Source organism: Lonchura striata, chromosome 2 (genome assembly GCF_050655825.1).
Source record: "Lonchura striata isolate lonStrDom1 chromosome 2, ASM5065582v1, whole genome shotgun sequence".
Taxonomy (NCBI): domain Eukaryota; kingdom Metazoa; phylum Chordata; class Aves; order Passeriformes; family Estrildidae; genus Lonchura; species Lonchura striata.
Window position 1 is genome coordinate 119657501 of NC_140704.1, and position 18558 is coordinate 119676058.

The 18558-nt window shown below is 37.6% G+C and overlaps 1 protein-coding gene across 6 annotated transcripts in view; it reads right to left on the reverse strand.

Annotated features, from left to right (window-relative positions):
* Positions 1-18558, reverse strand: part of TOX (thymocyte selection associated high mobility group box) — a 218119-nt gene that overhangs the window by 97892 nt on the left and 101669 nt on the right. For all 6 annotated transcript variants that reach the window (XM_085573843.1, XM_085573842.1, XM_021555662.3 and 3 more), the window contains one exon: positions 5391-5456. In XM_085573843.1, coding sequence (XP_085429969.1) covers positions 5391-5456 — 66 coding nt within the window. The remainder of the gene's footprint in view (positions 1-5390; positions 5457-18558) is intronic.

Genomic DNA, 18558 nt, shown 5'->3' on the forward strand with positions numbered 1-18558 from the left:
TTTTGAAATTAAAATATAGTGGATCAGGAAGAGGGAGGAGGAACATGGTTCAAAACAGCCCTGGACTGTAGCCAGCCAACAGACTGCCCAGGAGGCATTGTCTTTTCACTGTGGAGCAGCCTCTCAAATACTGAGTTTTTCAAAGCAAAAGCTTTCTAACTTTTGGGCAGGATTGTGCTAGACTTCAGGTCAGGGTAGTATCTACCCATGGAACTACATTGGACCATGTAATGATTCTCCATCTGAGAATGCTGCTTTGTCTCAATCCTTTCCAAGGCAGCCAACTTCTACCCCACTCTGCTGACAGAGACTGTTGCAGGCAACAATATTGAAGAGCTGTGTCTTCTGTCAGTACCCTGGAATTCTAGCCTACCTACAGGGAACGACCAATACAGAGCAAGAGAGGGAAGCTATTAAATAGCATTTATCCATCCCTACTTCACATGAGCAATAGCTATGTCATTATAATCCAAGAAATTATGGTATAAAAATGTAAAAAAATCTCTCTTTTGGATGGCATACCATCCTATTTCACCCTGTAGCTGTACAGGACAAAACAGTTTTGATACCCATGGTGTCCTCTCCATCAAAGAGCATGCAGATATATATTTTAGATAGATGTCCCTGGCATAGCTCTGGGAACCAGGAAAATACCACTTCTCAGCAATCAGTATTCCTTCCTCTGCCTCAGATCTTTTCTTTCCAGTGGGACAATAGAGGTACTGCTCCAGGCCTGTTCTCAACCCTTCCCTTTGGACCTTGCATGGAATTTGGCAGCTGCACTCATTAACCTTAACATTTATCAGCCTCAAGAAGGCTACAAATGTGTTAAAGCTTTGTACGAGAGAGTCCTGAATTACATTTCATATTGTGACTAGGAAGAAATGTAAAATAAGCAATATAATTTTATACTGACTGTGCTATGTGTGGCTCACAAATTACAGGACAAGGAATAACATAAAGAGTAAGTAATGTCCAAGGTTTCAATTATAGGTATGGGGAAAAAACAATAACGTGGGAATCTCAAATGCAGATCAGTTGACATAGTTTTATTTTAAAATGATAAATACTTTCAGATCCAAGTGCAATTAGTATTGAAAATGTCACAATTTTACTGTGTATGTTTGTTAATATGGCTGGCATAACTAATTTAGGAGATGCCTTCAGTGTAGAGTCCTGTACTACATATATTGTAACAAAAAATGCAGTACTTACACATATATATAAAATGTACACAGAGACAACATTGCCAAACAGCCTTTTGGGATGCTTTAAAAGAATATCATTAATTTTTACAGTATACTTACTCTTCTGGCTCAGTTCCAGCACTGGCTTTCGGTAAAAATCATTTCAAGTATAGAATTATGCTATTTGCTTGCAGCAACATCACAGGAACAGTAGTGAGCCATATGTTGCTACTTAGCAACTTGGTCTGTAAGTCCCAAAGCATGTACTGATTTGAAAATTGAACAGAAATGATAATTATTGTTGAGGGATGCTGTGAGGCAACTTGTCTTGGAGTACCAAACTATGCATGCAGATGTTTGATGTTGTACAGCGAAAGGAACAAAACTATATTTTTCCTGTCCAATGGCTGAACTTTTATTTATGCTAGCCCAAAGGGGATAAATTGATTAAAACCTGTAAAATAATATAAGGTGATGTCTTTCTGGATATGAACACTTTGGAGTAAACAGAAGAACTGAGGTGCTTGTCAGCATATATCAGGACCCCAGCAATCCTGCCTCTATGATCACCTAATCCTAAAGACATCCAAGTGGAAGCCCCTTAGTCCTTGGTGTTACATACCATGACTCAGTCTGCCAACCCACCTCCCAAATAAGCTATGTCAGACTTTGAAATTAGAAAATGATGCTCATGTCTGACTCAGTCCTCATGACCAGAATTTCAATAAAAGTTTCTGATAGGACTATGTATTTTCTTACATGTGAGATTCATATTTTAGTAGCAGATGTGAATGCATCAAGAAAAGCAGAGTAATTACTTCTAATTCTGACAGGATTCAACTCCTATCTCTGATCTTGTGAGGGAACAGACAAGTTATTAAAGGTGGGAAGGAGCCTGCATTCTTCTCACTGAGGTCATGCAATGGCAAGACTCATGAGCACAGGTGCAAAATAGGCATAGGACAAAATTATAATTAGAGCAACTATGCTGACATCTGAGAGAGAACATTCACTCCTCTCTTTTTATCGCATTATGTGTTTTACATCCAGTAACAATGACAGGAAAATGAACAAACAGTCCAAACCACAGTTAGAAAATATAATTGCATCCTTTACTGTTCCTTTCTCTAACCCTGTAAGTTACCCAGTCTTTCGTGCTTTGTTTTCAGAGCAGGAAATACTGTATTTTTTTCCAGTTTTAACCACCAGACTGGATCTTGAAATGGTAGCCGGTTCACCTGTTTTGGCTGACCACCAAATGCTTATACCCAAGAAAGGAACACCACCCCATTACAGTCAGTGAAGACCTCACAGATGCTGCCAATGAAGAGTTGCTTAGTTCCTTTGAGGAACGACGCATGGCTGTCTGTGTCAGGAACAGGTTTGGGAAGGCTCCTCTCACAGTTGCAGGTTCTTGATGAAACATGAGAGACATTTCCATCACACCCCATATTCGTGCTCTCAGCGAAGTTGTTTTGTCTCTCTTTTTTTTCCTTCTTCTTTTTTTTTTTTTTTTTTTTTTTAATACTGTTATTATTACAGTACAGGCTTTCACATATGCTCCAGCCCACACAGAGCTGGAACACCTCTTCTGTGAAGGCAAGAAGGCAGGCTAAAAATGCTGGGGTTGTTCAGCTTGGAAAAGAGAAGGCTCCAAGGAGATCTTAGAGCAGCTTTCCAGCACCTAAAGGGAGCCAACAAGAACGTTGGACAGGGACTTTTTACCACAGCCTACAGTGACAGATCAAGGAGGAATGGCCTTAAACTGCAGGAGAATAGGTTTAGATTAGACATTAGGAGGAAGTTCTTTGCTATAAAGGTGGTGAGGCACTGGCACAGGCTGCTCCCAGAGGTTGTGGACTTCCCATAACTGGAAGTTTTCAAGGCCAGGCTGAGTGGGGTCTGAGTAACTAGGGCTAGTGAAAGGTTCCCTGCCCATGATGTGAGGCAAGGAACTAGATGATCTTTAAGGCCCATTCCAACCCAGTCCGTTCTCTGATTCTGTGTATTCAGTTAAAATCACTGCAACAGTGTAAGCATCAGGACAAATTCCCATCAAGAGAAAGGAGGTTGTGCCAGCCCAAGGCTGACAGCTACTCTCAACCAGGCACAGAAGGCTGGTTGACTGGTGCACACTTGGTAACTACTCAAAACATTCTGCCTGGCAACTGAGCTGCTTCTTGCCACATGGGTCCCCCAGCAAAAAACAGAGAGGTTGCCTTTGGGTTTTGAACTCTAGCTGGGAGCCAGACATGCCAGAGTTCAGCTTTGCCATGGTCAGAATTTAAGTCTGTAAGCCTTTCCTTGATTCCAGCCCTTAGTAAGACTTCAGTGTTTTCTGACATCTTTGAATTTGGAAATGTCACATTTGATAGATTTTTTTTCCTTGAAGACAAAAGTAATTTGCATTTAAAATACCTAGGCCTGGCTCTTTAAAGGTACTTTAAGAACCTTACTTTCACTTCAATGAGTGAGTGTTAGATGCATAAATATCTCTGAGAATCTGGACCTTGTTAGCACATGTAGAAACCACATAAAAGATTAAAACTTATACTTTTAATTTTTCAATATGCCATTTAAATTATTTAAACTACATGCATACACAGTACAAAAATATCAACAGAAGAAAAATAATCCTGATGTATAATGTGGATTTGCAATTCTTTATTCAAAACTATTTAAGACAGACATAATGATTCTCTGAAAGGTAGCAGCTGCCTGATAACAGCAATCATTCACAGAGTTTGTATTTCTACTGTTTCAAACAAATTCAATTAGCCCTTGCACTTCAAAACCCTTAAGGCAAGAATGAGATGATACTAGGCTGCTTTAATCTAATAGTAATACTAAAACTTGTCAGTACAGTTTTTGGATTAATGGTTAGAGAAAAATTAATAATACAATTTTTCATTTTTTAATCAAACAGTTCTATTCTAAACTACCTCTGGATCTTGGAGGGTTCTTAGCTGAATAAGTTAAATCATGAACAACTCCTAAATGCAAAGTACTATTAGTCTCTAAAGGTATTTCAGAGTGACTTCAACACAAATCTGGGAAGCAACATGGTGGAACACTTTAAAGACAGTCTTTTTGATTGAATCATGTACTGATCTCACACAACCTCCTGCATCTCTGCCCCCAAGGAACCAGTGTACCTGATGAACACTACTTCATGAAGACATTTAGTTTTCAATGCACACTTTCCAAAGCTGTTGATTCCTAAGTTACATCCAGCTTATCTGAACATAATTACTATTGATTCAAACTTATTTCCCATCTAATGAGAGTTTTACACATAAGCCTCCTCCTGGTTCTGTCAGGCCAGACACCACTGGCCTGAGATATTGCATGACATAGACCACAAGTCTGGTTATTTATGGCAATTTCTGACACAATCTAACTGATCAGCAGGACTATTCCCACCACTTACTGGTGCAAAGTTAAACTGAAACATGTGAAGTAAATGAAAAATTTCCCTACATATAGACATAGCAACAGGTAGACAACCCAAAACTTTCAAAACTATTTTTGCTTTTTAAGGAGAAATTAAAATTGTAGTTCTTAGAAATCTATAGGACCTTTGAGGTCAAGTGGAAAGATGGAAGATTTTTTAATATCCATCCAGTATCAAAATTTAGTGTGTATGGTTCCTCAAAAGGAAAAGGGTTCAAAAATACCTTTAAAGAATGCACATCAAATTAAGCCTTTTGGCCTGTGGGCTACAGAAGGCTAAGTCATTGCCTTAACCCCACTGCTAATTGTGTTGTAATAGCAACATTCCTCAGACATAGGATTAGTGCTAAAAATGCAATTTTTCAACTATTCTATGGGTGATAATTAAAGATATTTGTGACATGCATAGCTTATAATGATTAACTTGTCTGCAGTCAGATAAACAAATAACCTGCACCTGTAAAGACTCTATTTCCTGAAGGTAAAACAACTGTTTAGGAAAGATCATGCTGGCAAAACAGCTGCTTTCATTCTGGAGAGGAAACAAGGTAGTATCTTTCAACAAACGCCAACTCTGGTGTTTTATCAGCTCTATCTCATTAACTGGAAACAAGGCTTAAATGCTTTGTTTATAAATTATGATTATTCCTGATTGCAGCAGTTACTGATAGTGCCACTCATTTGCAATGCAGCTCTTTGAATTTTTTTAATTACAATTTGAAACAAGGCAGAGAAGATTAATTAACCCACCTGGCTGGCTGGCACGTAGTCCTGGCTTGGTTCTGTCATACTCATATACATGTTCTCACCGTCAAACTGCAAAGGAAATAATAGTAAACATTCAGCAAACTCGATTTTTTAGCATTGACTGAAAAAAACAGTTGCTATAAAATAATATTACAGCCTGGTTATAGAGACTTGTAATCGCATGTGTGCATCTTGTCTTTGATGTTCCTGTTGTCATCCTTATTGACCCTGGATGTCAGTGATTTGGAGTAATTAGCGCTCTAGTAATTACAGCTAGCAAGGAAGAAATGAATGGTTTCCTTTCATCTGCAATCTGTTTTAAAACAAAATGCCTCATTTTGTGCACCATGTATACATATCGCTGTTGGTTGCAATGAAGTACTAAGTGAATTGCACACTTACTGAGAAAAGAAAGATGAGAATAGAATCTGCACTAAAATGCATCTTAATGGATTCCAACTTTAGCTTCTGAGCAGAACAAGAGTTGAAATTTAAAAACAAATTAAATCCCCTCCAACTGAAATGTTCCCATGTCAGAAAGTAGGAAATACATTTCCAGACAGCTTTCAGACATCTGAATATATGAAAGAGTATACCTCCCATCCGTATGGTGTAAGAGGATAGTTTGCTTGATGTGTGAATAAAGTAAACATTCATAATCAGATCTGCAAAAATAACCATCTGTAAATGATAAATACCATTCCTGGAAATATATATAATATATAAAAAGCTTCTTTCCTTTCCTTTTCTCCTTTCCTTTTTATTTTTTTTTTCTTCCTCTCAACTGCAGTTAAGAAGTAACGGAAATGTCATAGAAAGAAATAGATTAAAATCTGAAAGTCTAGATGGAGAAAAACTGTCAGATCTGAAGTCTCATCCTGTACCAGCACAAAGAAGTGTAAAACTACTGATTTCTTACATAGTCTGGAAAATGTCCCCACAGAAGTCTCGTCACACCTACTCAAGTGGCAGTACCAACAGGGCAATGATAGTCACAATGTCTGCTCAGGAGCTAGGGAAAATCTTTTCAAGCCTTTTAAGCAGAAATGAACAACAGCAGGAATTCCTATCTCCAGTCATCAACCACAAATTTCCAGCTGTTACAAGGTCTATTTGAAATAACTTGCACTTGACCCTTTGTGTGAATGTTTAGAGTGACATATTTTGGACATCAGCCATTGTTTTGCATGACACAGCAGCTTTTTAAAAATTCCATACTACTGAGCTTGCTCTGCTCCCACAGAGGGTGCCCGTGAAATATCCCATGGATCTTCATCAGTGTTGATCTTCTGGGGATATTCTACCTGCAAGGTGCAGCATATTCAACTAGCAAAGTTAAATGGTATCTTTGGCAGATAGCCGTACCAATTTTTGCTGAGGTGCCTGAAAAGGTTTGTGCTTCCAGCTGCTCATCCTCTTTCTCTGCCAGAGGCTACAAGGCTTGTAACAGCAGCAGTAACATGAACAAGTGCCAGCTCCTGGCACAGCAGCTGATGGTCTTCCCTTCCTGGCCAGAGCTATTTAATAGTCACAAACTATCTGTCAGAAGTCTTAGTTTCATGGGAGGGAAAGGATTATGCCACAGACACAGATCTGCCATAGGGAATAGAGTATTTCCAAATTTTGACAGAACAGAGGTAGTTAGATTAGATCATAATATGGAGGTTCATGCTCGTTCCTTTTTTGTTTCTTGTTGACATGTACCATTTCTTTTAGCTTTCTCATTCAGTAATGTTCTTATTTATAAGCATTCAAAGTAGAGTTCTGGAGAAATAATTTGAGTATCTGAATTGGAAAAAAATGCATTGTTTCTTCTACTCAGATGGACAAGTGAAATTCTGAAGAGAGATTTCACAGCCAGTAGTTGGAAAGCAAGCACTCCAGTGCAAGGCCTACAGGAGCTCAACTTATTCAGCTTGTCAGACGAAAGGCTGAAAGATGCCTTGATCACTGTGATTGGTACTTACACCCTGGAAAGATGTCTGATAGCAAGATGTCAGCCTTCCTGACAGTGGTATAATGAGATCTAGTGTTGAGAAATGGAAGTTACAGAAATTCAGCCCTGAAATAAGATACAAGTTCCTACTTTAGGATGTAATTAAGCATTATGTCAACAGCAAACTCATCATTTCTCAGACATTTTAGAATGAGGTTTGATATCTTTTTTGGAACAGATGCAACCCATATCATATTTATAAGAAATCCCATGGACAGGATAGTTACACTTGCTGGTTATGGGAGACCTATCTGCCCTGGAAACCATTATTCCTTGAGTCTCCTATTTTGCATTTCCCTCATTATCTTCATACATTTGTTGTGGTACATTGCAAGCTTTGCTGTAATTCAAATACCATGTTGCATGTGTTTAGTTGCAGTGAATATGAAGAAATTTCTTTTCTGCCGACTGGCTAGATACAATTCATAATTATTTCAATTTATTTTTGCCTTCCATAGTGAATGAGACTATGATTTAAGAATCTTTATGAAGTAAACTAGTCTTTTATATAATTCCCTCTTTTGAATGTTTGGTCACCTGTCCTTGCTCCCAAGCTTACAATCACCAAATCTGCATTCTTTGAATAATTTTCCTAAGGTATTTTTCCATGAATACTGAAATTTGTATAATTCTGTGTGTTGTTCTTGGATGATCTGCCTACCTAATCAGTGCCTTGCTATTAGTGGTCCCCCTGGCATGGTAGGATATTGGATCTCAGCCTCTCCTGTTTGTTGCTTGTGGCCCTCTATTTAGCTCTGAAATATTTTTTATTTCTGCCATGGTCTGTGGGTACCTTATGTGAGCAGGTTTCAGAGAAACCAAAACAGAAAAAATATGTGTAACTTTAAACTTTGTGGTCTTTTGACCTTATATGAGAAATGTAAGGGGATTGATGCTTACAAGATGAGAAATTACCTCCTGCAACATTTTGGATTAATTTGTTAGGACACATTTTCAGAAAAATATATTGATGCATAATGTTTGTAAAATCTGAGTGACCTGTTAACATCTAAAAATATCCAGCAGCTGCCTGATTTGTTACTTAATTTCTTCAATATTCAAGCATGGAATTTAGTCACCGCAATATTTAGCATCTGCTTGTCAGAAGTATGTGCAAGATGTTGTGTAATAGGTTATATAGGTCAGCAAAATTTGATGGGATGTATATTTTTTGTAGTGTTTATATATGCAGACTGTGGACTGCATCAGCTGACAACATTCTTGCCATGTTAGTGTTTGCACTACATTTACTGCTGTTTATTATCTGCCATCAGTCCAGTGCAGTGTGATGCATGGTACTTGGCAGTTCCTAAGACTTTGGATATGAGCCTGAAAAACATCCATAAACTCAATGGATGAGGCATATACACATGCATTTTGCACAGCAGGTATTGCCAGGAGATACCTCCTTCACGTTCTCAATGGTTACTAAAATGTTTATAAAAGAGTGAAAATATGATCTTTGTATAGCAGAATAAAACAAAATATTTACTGCAATGCTGATTTGTTTATTCATCATCCCCTTTCCCAACTACCAAAGCCGTGTGACATAGAGATGACCTGTACATCCCACCCCAGCCAAAAAAGGGTACACAAGCCTTCAATAACAAAAAGTTCAGAAAAACTGATGCAGCACAGATACAATGCTCACCTTGCCCAAACTTGACAATCCCACATCAGAACAATAAACTGAGGAAAAAATGCCAACATTTGGATCAACTGGAAAGTTCTATTAATATTTTTATCCCATCTGTTTAGAAGCTTCCAAAATATGCCCCTAAACCCCAGGAATGAATATTAAATCATTTCCCCTTTAATACATTGCTTTGTAAAATGCAGGGTCTGCAGCATGGCACCTTTCAACTATTCTCTATCTGGATCCTTTAATTCATGTTATATCCACCTGTAATTCAGCTTTATGAGTAAGGTGATGTATAAAACAGTTCAAGCAACATATCTGGATCAGAGTGAGCCTAAAGATGAGCAGATATGGCTCAAAGATGTCTTCAACTACCAGAGTGTTCTTCCAGGTTATACTCTAGGCCTCCAAAATTGTCTTATTGTAGTCATCATTCTTAGGTTGGCAATCTCAGCTTGTATTCCCTAAGCTTTCCTGCCACTTACTGTGCTTGATTTCAAGCAAAGAAACTGCACAAGCATCACTTAACCTGTGGATGATTCATCCCAACAGAACAGAAGAAACACAAAGGCAGGCAGTTAAATGAACTGTCTTTTATGGACCTATGTATGATGTATATATAACACATGGCATTGCATATAAAGCTTTCCCAATGTGTCTCCAAGATCCTTCAGTATCATTAGAACCAGATTTCAAAATCTTTCATTTTAATCTATTAAATGTGAATGCTAATACAATATTCTGGTGCGTGATAATAACTGCTCTTGACAACATTTCTTTTCACATTAAAGTGTAACTGCATGAGAAGTTTGGGTGAGAGCAAACAAAGAATAGGACTGCTTTGTAATATGAAAAGAAATATAACTGGAAACTAGTTCTAATATAAATTCAGGATTGCATAATAGTCTTAATTTAAATTATTGTTATAAATAAAACATACAGACCACACTATGGTATAGCCAGTTAGAAGCCCCCTCAGAATGACCCTTTGTAAGACAAGTTGCAATGTTCAGCAACCAATATGCACAAAATATGCAACTGCTGTTAATAAATACAATTTACTCATAGAAGTTAGGGATGTAATTACATAAACACTGTAACTTATACAAGAAGTATGACAGAGTTTAGCAAATGCCCAGAGTGGTAAAGGTGTTTTAAGGGATCCTTGGCTGGCTTCTGCCTTCCATTAATGTAGCATCATACCAGAGTCACACAGTGTATGGCCAGGAACCTGTTTTCATCTTCCCATTTAAATTGTGACAAACTTTATCAGCATTTATAATTTAGCGAAACTTGCAAAAATAGTATTTTTTAATTCATTTTTAATGTGCTTTAAATTAAAAACACCCTGTGTGGACTATGTCACAAAGATGCTATAAACAGGTTGAACAGACAAAAAAAATTTCTCATGGTGACACCAGTGTAGAGAATGTTTATTTGGTCACCTAACTAGACAGAAAACTTTGGAATACAAAAAGGAGGGTGCAAGGTGACAGAAAGAGCTGGAAGGGCTTGAGAACCAAAGAAGATAACTGGAAGTAATATATATTTATGTACTGGTAACTCTATGTGTGCATACAGTTATTATAAATGCAGATTAATATCTGCATTAACTTCATGTATCTTGTTCAGATGGCAGCTACCACATCGACACACGTTAAACAAGCTTTCAGCCTAGCTTTGAGTTCTCCCCTCCACTTCAACTACTTTCCTCTAAAACAAATCACTCTGTTTTCATTGCCAGGATCACCTGTGCTATCTGGATTACAGGGACAATGATATTTCTCCCCTCTATCTCTCTCTTCTTGCCTTGTAACATTTATTTGCTGTTGTTGTGAAATAAAAGTTTCTTTGGCTCCTTTTTTCATCTAGTTTTTGACTTCTGAGGGTACTGCATAATTGCTCTCTTTCTATGCATGCGCATATATGTATATATATATGTGTGTGTGTGTGTGTGCCCTAAGTTTTTCAGGCACAGTTATATGAGCCATGTGAAAGAAACAAAAATCAAGCACATTAATGTTTGAGCATTTTCCCATTCATACCAAAGAGCAGCACAATGTGCCAGTACTGCATGTCATCCAACTGCAGTGTGGGCAAGGAAGCACAAGGAATATGAGCCCAAATGGCTTTTCATGCCAAAACATGCTTGGGACAGGGGTGTGGAGGGGGAGCAGCTTTGGACAATGTTCTGTGCACACATGTATCCCAAAAGTGATAGCCTAAAATGCAAAGATTAAAGGAGGAGAAGCAAGGGGAGAGATGATGATATTGGTGAAAGGTGCTATGTTTAATTAGTTCATTCTCTGGGTAAAGCCACTGGACTTGACATTCTGATTTCTTCAAAGGATCTTACAGATCTTCAAAGCATGTGTTCTTAATCATATAATCTAAATACAAATTTCTCCCATCTTAGATTTGAACTGGAAGATAGATTTAGGTTTAAATATAAACTTTAGTTATATAATTAAATTATAGTTTCTCTTACTCTGATGGTGCCCCAGCACAATTTGTTATGTTTCATTTTAAGAAGCTGCAATAGCATTGTGTAAAACGATTTTTTATTTCTAGTGATATAGTGATTTTACTGCTTACAGGTTATATATATCATTTGTAACTTACATTATCTAAAAGCCACTAATCCTGAAAAATCTTTAAAGCTAGGTAATTTTGTTTATTTTAAACCAAATGCCAAGAGTGGATATTGTCTCATGTCGCTTGATGATAAAGAGTGATATTTTGTTTTACTCATAGCTGCTGAAATGACACTAAAATAACAATGGGATACAACATAAATCATCAAATTACTATGCTAAAGAAACAGTTGATCTTATTATGACAACCATTAAAGATAAAACCAGAGATGCTCTGTAAACATCATACACAGTGGAAAATCCCTTTCTTGACACAGTTTGGCAAAGCGGTACATTTGTATTAAATTGAAACTCCATTTTGTCTCCTAAACTCCATTTTGTATGCTGTACTTGAACATGTTTAAATTCACCCAAGACAGGTTACAGTAAAGCATTCCAGACAGGCACCCTTCCTTCCCAGGAAAGAGGCTTGACACCTTACTGAAGGACTATCACAGGAAAATTGTCAAAAAACAATCTAGTACTATCAACTTTAATTGTTCTGCCATCTTCCCCCCCTCCTTCCATATACCGTGTTAATCAGAAGAGGAGGGTGCTGAAAAACCATGAGATTCGGTGAAAATGTCTGAATGGAAAAAATAAGTCAAATTCTTTGCAGAAATGGATGTCCCTCTGTGGCCAAAGCGAGATGATTAGTGCAGACTGGCAGGACCTGGAGGAGTTCTGTCCCATCTGGAACACTAGGAGCCCTCCTGGATACTGAAAGTTTGATGAGTCAAGCAATAGAGTGGAGATGGCATGTCTCAAGATTATTATTATTATTATTATTATTATTATTATTATTATTATTATTATTAATTTTAATTCTGCTACTAGTTTTCAGGAACAAAGTATCAGGAAAATCTTTTATGTCTCTGGTCCTTTCATCTTCATATTGCTGAAGAGTCTGAACCAAGAATATGGGCAATGCTCTTTTTATGTGGTCCAAGTACAGTGACGTGGGCAGATTGGAGTTGGGAAGGAATCTGCCCCATTCTTAAGGGCAGGCACAAGGTGTGTGAGAACACTGGCAGCAGCCTCAGAGCAGGAAGTGAGGGTGCTGCTTCGCAAGGAAATGCTGTCAGACATTTCCTATCTTAGAAAAAGCCAGAAACAGCCATGAAACTCTCTTTGTCCAAAGCACCCAACAGACTTGGACCCATTTGGTGCTTGGATCCAAGTGTGATAGGGCATGCAGACTAGCACTGCCTTTTCTACCACCTGTCTTTCAAAGACAAAATGTTTTGTAAATACAGTGCTTGATTCTCCTCAAATGAGACCATTTTTTCCCTTGTTTTTAATTTATAACACCCGCTATTGCCTCAAAAAACTACAGACAGTGCTGTCAAAGTTTTCTCTCAGATTTTCATGCCTGCATCATAAATGCCCAATCCACCATTGCATTTCTCAAGACTACTCACTATTTATCTCTCTCACTGGGAAAAAGGGAGGAGACAGAATGTTTGCTGAGTATGTTCTGATAGGTGGAGAGCTGGCTAAATACCTAAATATACACTGGTAGTTAAAACCTGAATAATGGCACTACAGCATTTGTGTTTTTCCTGCACTTAATAGAGGTTAATGTGAAACTGCAGGAAAGGTGAAGGGGAGTGTTTAGCTTCCCGCTTGGAGCCTGCATGTGTCAATGCCTGACAGAGCCTTGAAGTTGTTAGCTTGCATGCAGAGCACCAGCTGAATGAGGTTACAGTGCTGAGCACAGCGGGCTAAAAGAAGAAGGATCAGACTGATAGGAGGAGTGGCAGAGTCCAGGCACAGCAGAGTGTATCAAAGACAGCCCAGGGGAGAGCGGGTGCTGTATTAGTCCTTTGTGTACATTTAAATGGAAGACAGTGAACATGCAGAGATGAACTCTGAACTCTCTCAGCTGGGCTCCTGCTCCTTTTAACCTTGGCACTGTAAATAAAATAAAATATAATAAAATAATAATAAAAAACTAAAATGAAATAAAATAAGGTAAAATAAATAAACCCAGCGCACTGTGGTCTGGTCTCCTATGCTCAGCTATTTTTTGCATATTGAACACTCATTAAATAAACATACTGAGATCAAAGTAGCAAGTGCTTTTGTTATTATTTTACTCAATTCACACTAAATTATAGATGTAGACACCCACTGGGAAAACTGGGTGATAAGGTGGAAAGGTTTGAACAACTAAGATAAGACCCTTCTTTTTCTGCCCACATCAGCTGAGGAAATTTGTTTAACCTAGTAGGCTGGTAACATTTTCCAACACTAACAGACCTGCTCAATTTCATTAAAAGGTCTCATCCTGCATCATGGAAGGTGAAGGGAATTGTGCCAGTTGGATCAGGAACCAGTAGAGTGGTAAGGGAAGAGGGATCTTTGAGTTTCACAGTAATTTCTGTCAATGTTCATCTCTGCTTCATTGTGTAAACTGGTAGATTATGTAATGAAACACATGAAAGCTTAAAAACAGGATCTACAGAGAGCAAAGAGTTGACTAAAAAGCATTTTTTATATATCCACATGGAGAATCCCTGTGCTGGAGTATAGCAGAAGAGAAGTTCCATGGACCATAGTCAACAAGTTTTGCACAACCAGGACAGAACCATTGCCTTGCATGAGTACAGTTAGAATATCATAGGGTTCCATGGACAGAGTTCTATCTACTCATGGACAGAGTTCTATCTACTGTGTTATTTATAGTGAAGGATACATATAGTTCCTAAGAGTAAGTACATCTCCTTCTGCACAGCAGAATCTTAGAAATAAAAAGGGGCAGAACAACATCAACCAAAAAAGCACAAGCAAAATTCTACTACTATTCTGAAAATACTATGAAAGTGGATCTTAAGAAGCAAATAAATGTGACAATTGCCAGATAAATAAACAACCTCACCTGAATGACTTATGTTTGAAAAAGTAGGAAAAAACACATGGCATATGTAGAAATATTTTTTTTACCTATGCCATGTTTAAAAGTCCAATTTTAAATAGCATCACTTAAGACCTTAAGTGCTCTAGACTAATGCAGCAGGTCATTTGGATCACATGTACAGCATGCATTAAAATTATCCTGTTGAAAGGAATGACAATGCAAAAATACTTAAAATCAAGCATCCATTCAAATATGCAATAAAATAGGATCCAGGAGCTCTGACATTTGCAGAAACAGGAATAAAATATATTGGTATGTACCAAACTCAGCTGGAAAAAAATTCAGCTTAAATTTCTGATAAACCAAATTATTTAGCACAGTCTGATGGGATCTCATTAGAAAGAACTAATTCAGACCTGGAGAGAGTGATAACAGAAGAGACTAATTACAAGGTCTTAGGAAAACATGGACATCTGTTAAATGACAAGAGTGTTGTAGGGCTGATATACAAGTATAGTTTACCAAAACAGCTACTGTGGCAGCCATGTGGACAATCCTACTTCCATCCACAGTTACTCTGGTACTTCCTTAATTTCAACAGGATTATTTTCATTAAGAATGTCACACATGTTTATGTCTCTGTCTGCATCAAATGAGAAGAGTGAATGTTCATAAGAAGAATCTGAACCAATGTGGATTTTTACACTTACAGTTGCAACAGATTCAGAATCTTGACAAGGCTTGTAGCTCCTTTGCTAAGATTGTCTACAGATCAAACTGAGACACCCTGGCAGAGCAATGTAGAGAACTTAGCAGTATTCTATCCTAAAATAGGTCATTTGGGAGTAGATGTGGTTAGAAATGTTCAAAATATTACTCAAAAGCAGAAGAGGAAAAGTTGTTTTACTTTTTTTCTTACTAACTTCAGTGAAGACATGTCCTTGATGTGAGATCACTTATCTGTTCTCAAAAATTCTAAGTGTTCTCTATACCTTTTAAGATAAAACTTGACCTTCAAGTTCACTTTATGACTAAATTATTCCATGACTGTTTTAATCTTTTCTTTGTATTTTGCCAAGTTGCACTCATAATAGCTTTTTTAAAGAGTCCACAGCAGTGTTCCCTTTATACAATTGATATATTTTTTAACAGAAAAAAAAGACAAGTCCATGGAAATGTATTCCAATTTTTTCTAAATTTTGAAGCTAAAGAGCTAAAATATAAAGCTACAGTTGTACCTGCCATTCTCTTATCAAAACCCTCTAAAGACAAAAAATGTCCCACCTCCTCCTCCCTCCTGATTGAAGAACAGGTGCCATGCTCATCAGCACTGGCTGCTGCTTTCCCATCAATACACTATGAATCTATTACTGTTGAACACTCCTCACAGCAAATCAGATAGCAAAAGTTACTCAAACCTGGCATTACCCACCATGGCTGTTGTCTTTCCAAGAGCCATGCATATCAGCATGAGACAGTCACAGCAGTGCTGGGAGAAAGCTCCTTGAGCAGGCAAAGCCATCCCCCGAATAACAGCAGAATAAGTTTCACAGAGCGTCCAAAAAAACTTATTGCCAATTCCTGCCTCACAACTCCAGCAATGGCACTTTATGCATTTTCCTCTTTTGGTTCAAACTCTTCAGCCATTTTGCTGTTTTATCTTAAGGCCTTTTTCCATCCCTCCAGTCTGCTGAGACTAATGACTTCTACCTTTTACTAACTCTTGTGAACACAAATACAGATACTCTGTCCTCCTCTCCAGAAAGCCAATTTAAATTCCTTTAACCTTCTCTGGCAACATGCTTTTTTCCAAGCATTTCTTCATTTGTAATCGCTTAAGTGCTTCCCTTTACTGATGTCCATTTCACCATCTCATGTGCTCTCCAAAATGAATGTAGTGCTCCAGTTAGACATGGATAATCCTGAACAGGTTCTTTATTCCCAGGCTTCATCCAGACCCTGGGTATTCATCAACCTCTTTCTTCCTGTATTATTTATAAAATGTATTATTATTTAGAAAATGCTTTGCTTTTTGCCAGCCCTTAATAAATGAAATCTTTGAAAGCTTATCCTGATTTATACAGTACCATGGAAAGTTGCCAGATAATTGGGGTACATAGCATGATCTATAACAAATGGTGAAGACCTAAGCTCCATGGATTTTGGCCTAAGTCAAAGCTCTATGGATTTTTCAAATAAAGCATTTTCAAGAGGAAAATGATAATGAAGATGACTTTTAAACATTTACATGAGAAATGAAAAAGACACTTTCACCAGAAGAATGTGGCAACTCATGGACACAGTAGCACTGTGGGGAACCTTTTTTCAGTCCTATTCTGCCTCTTCCTCACACATCACCTGCACGTCAAGGCCATAGGCTGGGTCTTCCCATATCACATATGTGGCTGTCAACATCCTAAAAATATCTGTTGATGAAGACTTGAATTCTTCTCTCTCGCATCTAGTGCAGTATTCTCACTCACAGGACAATATTTACTGGTATCAGTCTTTCTAGCTTTGAGCAGAAATAATTTCAAGCCCTTAGAAATTCCTCTTAAGAGCAGAAAAAAAAATGGCAATTATCATCTTGTCAAATTAATATTGGCAAGGCTCTATCACTTCAGCATTTGCAGTGTGATTTACTTCAGAAGTCCCTGAATGCAGTGAAACAAGCTGAGTTCTGTTACACTGGCCATGCAGAGACACGAGGGAAATGCTTCATTTTTGCCACGTACCATGAAGGGAGCACCAGGCAGGGCTCTAATCCCCTGGCGTTATGGACAAGGTGGACACAGGCTTCCCTCATTTTGGTTGAAATTAAACTAGCTAGCCCTTGCAAAGTGCATGCCAACAGTTTGGAACCGAACCATGACACCAGCGTAAAAACAAAGTTCTTGAAATACAGATAATCCTATGATTCACACAGCGCAGCCTGTGCTTCAGTGCATTGAAATAGAAGTATAACTAGATATTTGTTAATCCTACTCTAATTATAGCAATCTATATTATAACCCCTGCTAATGAGCTAACATAATTTTTTTAAAAGTGTGTATTACAACAATGTGATTAAAGCTTGATGGAGCTGTTCTTATGCTTTTAAGATATAAAAATGGTTTCTTATTAGCTTTTGATGTTTCATTTTCCCCACAGCATCACAATATCTGCTTCTGTTTTACCCAATTGTACAATAATTGTTGTTTAAATTCAGCAAACTCATAGCCTAGTCAGACTCTAGCCATTCAATTAATCAATGAAAATACTCTATAACAGCAATTCCATGGAAAACATGCTTTATCATTTTAGTATTCCATATTATATTCTCTCACCTTTGTCTACAAGCTACTGAAATATTAATACACTATCGTCAGGATTTGATAAAATGTGTGATGAAAAATATCATAATGTTTTATGCCTAAAGACCATTAAATTAGCACACATCAAACTTGAAATAAATGGCTTCAATAATTTTTGTTTAAATGTGTTCTTTTTGTTTGGAAGACTGAAATGTATGTTGAAAGTTTTAAATTTATGGAGGAACCTACTAAAAATTACAGCTTCAATGGCCATGCCTAAGATTATGTCTCTGCTGTACATACACAGAATAAGTTCTTGACATAGTCAAATTCATTTCCAAACTAAACTTTCCCAATCTAGAAGAACTTAATTCTGCGTTTATTACATTAAAAAATCCTCCAAGCCAAACCAGTAAAGAGAGAACAAAGAAAATCAAATGGGCAAATTGTACTCAGATTTGCAGATATACAACTCCAGCAGAAACACAACAGCTGCATAAATATTTCCAAACCCATATTTGGCTCCTTCCCTCCCACATTAAAAAGCAAACACAGCAGCAGTTGAAACGATCATGCATTTCATGATGGAGCAAAATGTCCTTGATTTGAATGCAATTCAGAATTAAACACCTTTTCACAGATGGTACCAGGACACTGGTCTGGGTCTATATTGGTATAATCCAATTGCCTTCAAAACTGAAACTGATCAGTCTCAGGAAATTTAATTCTTATTGAGGTGCAGTTTTCTTT